The following is a 6,451-nucleotide window of genomic DNA, read 5'->3' on the forward strand; positions in this document are numbered from 1 at the left end:
ACATATGGTCACCTGCATTACTGATCATGGTTGGAGTTTTTGACCCTGTGTGGTTCATCTTTGGTCGGTTTGGAAGGTAGGAATGCCTTATTTGGTGCCATCTGGCTGCTGTCTGGACTTCAGAGAGCTGTTCTTGTTCTTTGATTGAAGAGAGAACCCCTTCAGTAGGTTGGGATTATTCAGTAAACAAGCCAGCGGCCCACTCATAATTATGTTCCAGGGTTTTGATCCATGGTGATAGCATACTGCAGCTAGGTATGCATCAGCTGCCTGATGGATAGATCTGTACTGGTCCTGGAAGGCCTGCATGTTGAATGACATCCCATGAAAGTAATGATCTGTCACTCGGAGCTCTGAGATTGGTTCAGTATTGCATTGTGGTTCAGTATTGCATTGTGGTTCAGTATTGCATTGTGGTTCAGTATTGCATTGTGGTTCAGTATTGCATTGTGGTTCAGTATTGCATTGTGGTTCAGTATTGCATTGTGGTTCAGTATTGCATTGTGGAAGTTATTATATTGTGGATTAGCTGCCAACATTTGGGGCTTGTGTATTTCAGCATCATAACTTACTAGAGCCAATTAGTGTGTGTGCTTTCCTAAAGGAATGTTTCAGCGTACCATTGTTGATGCTGTAATGGTTTAACTGAGTGTGTGTCTGGTGTGTGTGTGTTTTGTGTCTGTCGTGTGTGTGTGTGTGTGTCTTGTGTCTGGTGTGTGTCTGGTGGTTGTCTTGTATCTGGTGTGTGTTTTGTGTCTGGTGTGTGGTGTATGTGTGTGTGTATTGTGTCTGGTGTGTGTGGGGGGACAGCTCTGAAGGGAGAACAGCTCAGAGGTGGTCCAGCCCTTCCTAATGGGCTGTGGCACCAAGGAGCCCAAGATCACCCAGCTGTGTCTGGCCCGCCATCCAGAGACTCATGTCCCCACGAGGTGGTGTCGGAGGTGAGACTCGCACGCACGCACGCACACATACCAGACAGACACACACACACTCACATATCAGACAGACACGCACACAGACTAAATAAACAAAGGTACAGGCAAACAAACTCAGATCACAAAGACACACACACAAAATCCAGTGCAAACACAGTCACACACACACAAACTCCCCTGAAATCAATACCAGTTACTTGTCTTGAAAGTGAAGTGGTCAGATCCTCCAGCAGGTCTCCCTTCCTGGTTCCCTCCAGGACCAGGCAGTGTGGCTCATGGCTGCAGCAGGCTGATGAAGCTGTCTGGACCATGTGGGTCTAACAGAGGCTTCACATGGGGACACTGGGAGCTGTACTGGAGCTTGTTGTTAGAACAGTTATACAGACTTGTGCATGCAGCTCTCTCTCCAGAATCTCATCTCTGTCTGCCATCAGCTACAGCTCTGAGCACCTCTTCCACCTCCTCCTGCTCTTCCTCCTCCTCCTGCTCTTCCACCTCCTCCTGCTCTTCCTCCTCCTCCTGCTCTTCCACCTCCTCCTGCTCTTCACCTCCTCCTGCTCTTCCACCTCCTCCTGCTCTTCCTCCTCCTCCTCTTCCTCCTGCTCTTCCTCTTCCTCCTCCTGCTCTTCCTCCTCCTGTTCCTCCTCCTGCTCTTCTCCTTCTCTTCCTCCTCCTGCTCTTCCTCCTCTTCCTCCTCCTCCTGCTCTTCCTCCTCCTCCTCCTGCTCTTCCTCCTCCTCCTCCTGCTCTTCCTCCTCCTTTTCCTCCTGCTCTTCCTCCTCCTCCTCCTCCTCCTTCTCTTCCTCCTCTTCCTCATCCTCCTCTTCCTCCTCCTGCTCTTCCTCCTCCTCTTCCTCCTCCTCCTGCTCTTCTGAATGTCAGGCGTTATCTCCACTCCACAGCCGACACCAGCCTGGACGTCTCATGCGACCAAATTTGTACGGGTGCGACTAAAATGTTTCCTCGGTCGCACCGGTGCTCCTAACCTCCTCGCATCCGCTGCCTCCACGAAACGAAGCGTTTGTTCTCTTTTGACGGAACTCACACTCATTGTTAGATCATATCGTGGTCTAAACCAATCAGAGACAGAGATGGGGCGAGTCTTTGCCTCTGATTGGCTGTGGTCCAGATATTCCTGTAGGCCTACGCTGCTCCGTGGCTGTGTGATTGAAATTACGACCTGAGCACCAGAGAATCAGTTACGGAGCTGGGCCATGGAGCTAACCATGGAGCTAGGATTTGATGCTAGGGAGAGTGTGGCAAGCTGGTTTAGCCAAGGCCAAAGGGCAAGAAAGCCAAATTACAGGTGTTGGCCATCTGCAGGGCCTGCGACAGCAAGGTGGGACCCGCTATAAGACTTTGAGCCATGAAATGTTAGTTCTCAGTTCAGAGAAGCACTTTTAAACAGTAGCACTTTCTATTTTGATATGTTTTATTTTGCTTAAAATGTTTTAGCTTGGCAGCTCAGCTCTTAAAATGTTTTTTAATACAGTATAATTGTGCTTCAAATAAAAAAAGTATTTACCTATACCTTATTCTTGTTTAACCCTTGTGTTATCTTCATTCTGACCCATCAGTCATTGTGACCCACCGTTGTATTGCGACAACTTTATCGCATACAAAAACAAAGTGAAGCATTTTCTTTTAACCGTTTTTGCTGTCTCAGACCCGCCACATTGCGAAGGTTAAAAGAAAATTATTTTTATTTGTTTTTGTATTGGGTAAAATTGGGTAAACACAACGATGGTTCGTTATGAACCTTTGGGTCATGTGACCCAAAGGCAGCACAAGGGTTAAGATAATTTATATAATATATATTAATTTATATGGAGTGTGACAAAAATAAAAATGTAGTCTGGAGCCCTGAGGCTGATGAACCCTCCAGGCTGATGTCGGCTGCAGTCTGGGTCAGAGTGAGACGTTCTCCCCCCGTGCAGACAGCCTGCTGCTTAACACAGCCAGGAAGAGAAACTACCCAGGGGGGAAGTGACCTTGTGGCCCTGTTTGGTTCAGTATCCCCAGATGATGTGTGTGTGTGAGACTGCTACACTGCCCCCTGGGTGTACAAGTCTGAAGTGTTTGTGTGTGTGTGCGTGTGTGTGTGTGTGTGTGCAGGCCGCGGCGGGGAACATTATCAACATGTTGTGGCAGTTGATGGAGAATGGTCTGGAGGAACTCAAGCTGCTGCAGACAGTCCTGGTCCTGCTGACCACCAACACTGTGGTCCACGATGAGGTCCTGTCTAAGGTACACACACACAGACACCTGCTCACCACCAGCACTGTAGGGGTTGACCGATATGCGTTTTTCAGGACCGATACCGATTATTACAGATCAAGTAGACCGATATTTTGAACCGATATATATGTCTAGTGTAAAATGAAAATGAATGTCAAAATTCAGAATAAGAAGGCCTCTGACAAAGACTCTCTTTAAATTATTTTAACCATATATTTAATTCTGAGAACTGTTAATAATAACAACATTAATATTCATAATAATAACAACATAAAACGTGCAGGGAGCATCTAGCAGCATTCTGTAAACATTTTGTAAAACGTAAAGAAGCACATTTAACCACAACAAGCAAAAAATGAACAAATAATGGAGAAAAAAAATAATATATATATATATATATATTTCATCAGAAAATCGGTTTTGAAAATGACCGATACCAATAATCATAAAAATGCTTAATCACAACGCCGATAATCGGCCACGCCAATAATCGGTCGACCCCTACAACACTGCGGTCCTGTCTAAGGTACACACCTCTCTCCCTCCCAGGCCATTGTGTTGTGTTTCCGGCTGCACTTCACCAAGGACAACATCACCAACAACACAGCAGCAGCTACCGTACGTCAGGTGGTTACCGTGGTGTTTGAGAGGATGGTCGCCGAGGACGACCCGCTTCAAAGGTCAGCTGACCCGCACGCTGGCCAATCAGACGCCTCGCGGCGCTCCGCATGGCCCCCCTCTCTATCTCTCTCTTTCTTCTCTCACACATATTTTTCCTCCCCCTCCCACCCCTCTTCACCCCCTCCTCCTCCTGCCCCTCCCCTCCTCCCCCTCCCACCCCTCTTCACCCCCTCCTGCCCCTCCTCCTCCCCCTCCTGCCCCTCCCCTCCTCCCCCTCCCACCCCTCTTCACCCCCTCCTGCCCCTCCTGCTCCCCCTCCTGCCCCACCCCTCTCACCCCCTCCTCCTCCTCCCCCTCCTGCCCCTCCTCCCCCCCCCTGCCCCCTCCTCCTCCTCCAGGGGGTGTGGCTGAGCTGCCGCCTCCCACCCAGGGTAACACCAACCGCAGGTCTGTCAGCACGCTACGGCCCAGTGCCAAGGATGCCTACATGCTGTTCCAGGTGAGTCCACCAGGGGGAGACAGACTTCTCCCTCCACCCGGTCACAGGGCTCCTGAACTACCATTATATACATTTAGTCATTTAGCAGACGCTCTTATCCAGAGCGATACATCATCCTCCTCTACCATCTCGTAGACCCAGAATGTTCCACCAACTTCCCAGTTCCTCACTAACTAGGCACCATTCTCAATTATCCAGAAATCAGAATTTCTGAGACTCAGATAGTGAAGAACTAACAGGATGAATCAACAAAAAATGAAAACAGCCATCGACACGTCTGGTGAACCAGGACTAGTTTGCGGCTTGAACCGTGAAGTCCTCACCAGCGCTGTTCCCCGTGTTCCCTCCAGGACCTGTGCCAGCTGGTGAACGCAGACGCCCCCTACTGGCTGGTGGGCATGACGGAGATGACCCGCACCTTCGGGCTGGAGCTGCTGAGTCGGTCCTGAACGACTTCCCCGGGTGTTCCTGGAGGTAGAGACAGCCACCAGACACAGGCCCGCACAACACCTAGGATGACTGGAGGTAGAGACAGCCACCAGACACAGGCCCGCACAACACCTAGGATGACTGGAGGTAGAGACAGCCACCAGACACAGGCCCGCACAACACCTAGGATGTAGAGACAGCCACCAGACACAGGCCCGCACAACACCTAGGATGACTGGAGGTAGAGACAGCCACCAGACACAGGCCCGCACAACACCTAGGATGACTGCGGGAACTATAACTTTAAATATATAGTGTTAACAATCATTCTGCATCCTCTCCCCTTCTATATTCTATATTGAAAGAATAGCTAGGGGATCAGAGATAACGACAACTATATAACAGAATTATAGTTAGGATCAATTTCAAAATATTTTTTCCCCAACTGACGAAACTATAAAACACCGATAACCAATCAGAATCCATCTGAATTGAAAGCGCTCCTGCATTCCAGATGCAGACGACACTGCGGAGGAACTAGTCTAGTCAGAGGGGTGTGGACGCAAATGCAGTTTAGCATTGTCATCCTTGGTGTGAACGTGTCTTTAGATGAAACGCAACAACAATGTACACCTCAGCTGGCCGCCCAGCCTCACTGCAGGAGTGGGCTGCCCTCACCCACACTTTACTGACGGAGAGGGAGAGACTGGGGTTTCCGGATGGAGCGAGCGACACTCGATGCCAGATATAAATCTGTGCACTAAACATTCCCGGCTTCTAAAATATCAGACTTTGATTTTGATCGTATTTTGATTACACTGCTCCAGCTGAACACTGATACTAGAGATGCATCCCCTCCTCCTCTCCTCTCTCTCTCTTCCCCCTCCTCCTCTCCTCTCTCTCTCCTCCCCCTCCTCCTCTCCTCTCTCTCTCCTCCCCCCTCCTCCTCTCCTCTCTCTCTCCTCCCCCTCCTCCTCTCCTCTCTCTCTCCTCCCCCTCCTCCTCTCCTCTCTCTCTCCTCCCCCTCCTCCTCTCCTCTCCTCTCTCCTCCCCCTCCTCCTCTCCTCTCTCTCTCCTTCCCTCCTCCTCTCCTCTCTCTCTCCTCCCCCTCCTCCTCTCCTCTCTCTCTCCTCCCCCTCCTCTCCCCCCCCTCTGCTCTCCTCCTCTCCTCCCCTCCTCTTCTCCTCCCCCTCCTCCTCTCCTCCCCCTCCTCTTCTCCTCCCCCCTCCTCCTCTCCTCTCTCTCTCCTCCACCACCTCTTATCCTCTCCTCCCCCTCCTCCTCTCCCCCCCCTCTGCTCCTCTCCTCTTCTCCTCCCCCTCCTCCTCCTCTCCTCCCCCTCCTCCTCTCCCCCCCCTCTGCTCTCCACCTCCTCTCCTCCCCCCTCCTCTTCTCCTCCTCTCCTCCTCCTCTCCCCCCCTCTGCTGTCCTCCTCCTCTCCTCTTCTCCTCCCCCCCAGCACCAGGAGTTCAGCTTCCTGCTGAAGGAGCGCGTGTGTCCCCTGGTCATCAAGCTGTTCTCCCCCAACATCAAGTTCCGTCAGGGGGGCCAGCGGGCCGTCCCGGCCCCGGTGGAGAAGCCCTACTTCCCCATCTGCATGCGGCTGCTCAGGGTGGTGTCCGTGCTCATCAAGCACTTCTACAGCCTGCTGGTGAGGGGCTGGGGTACACACACACTCAGATACACACACACACACACACACACAATCAGATACACACACACACACACTC

General features: G+C 51.1%; 1 protein-coding gene across 1 annotated transcript in view; it reads left to right on the forward strand.

Annotated features, from left to right (window-relative positions):
- Positions 1-838: 838 nt before the first annotated feature.
- mon2 (MON2 homolog, regulator of endosome-to-Golgi trafficking) overlaps positions 839-6,451 on the forward strand; it is a 23,093-nt gene continuing 17,480 nt past the window's right edge. Inside the window, 10 exon segments of the mRNA XM_067235143.1 lie at positions 839-900; positions 902-922; positions 924-941; positions 3,050-3,181; positions 3,722-3,848; positions 4,192-4,292; positions 4,643-4,724; positions 4,727-4,750; positions 4,753-4,766; positions 6,181-6,372. Of these exon segments, the coding sequence (XP_067091244.1) occupies positions 853-900; positions 902-922; positions 924-941; positions 3,050-3,181; positions 3,722-3,848; positions 4,192-4,292; positions 4,643-4,724; positions 4,727-4,750; positions 4,753-4,766; positions 6,181-6,372 (759 nt within the window). The 5' untranslated portion in view covers positions 839-852.

The sequence above is a fragment of the Osmerus mordax genome, chromosome 4 (genome assembly GCF_038355195.1).
Source record: "Osmerus mordax isolate fOsmMor3 chromosome 4, fOsmMor3.pri, whole genome shotgun sequence".
NCBI lineage: Eukaryota > Metazoa > Chordata > Actinopteri > Osmeriformes > Osmeridae > Osmerus > Osmerus mordax.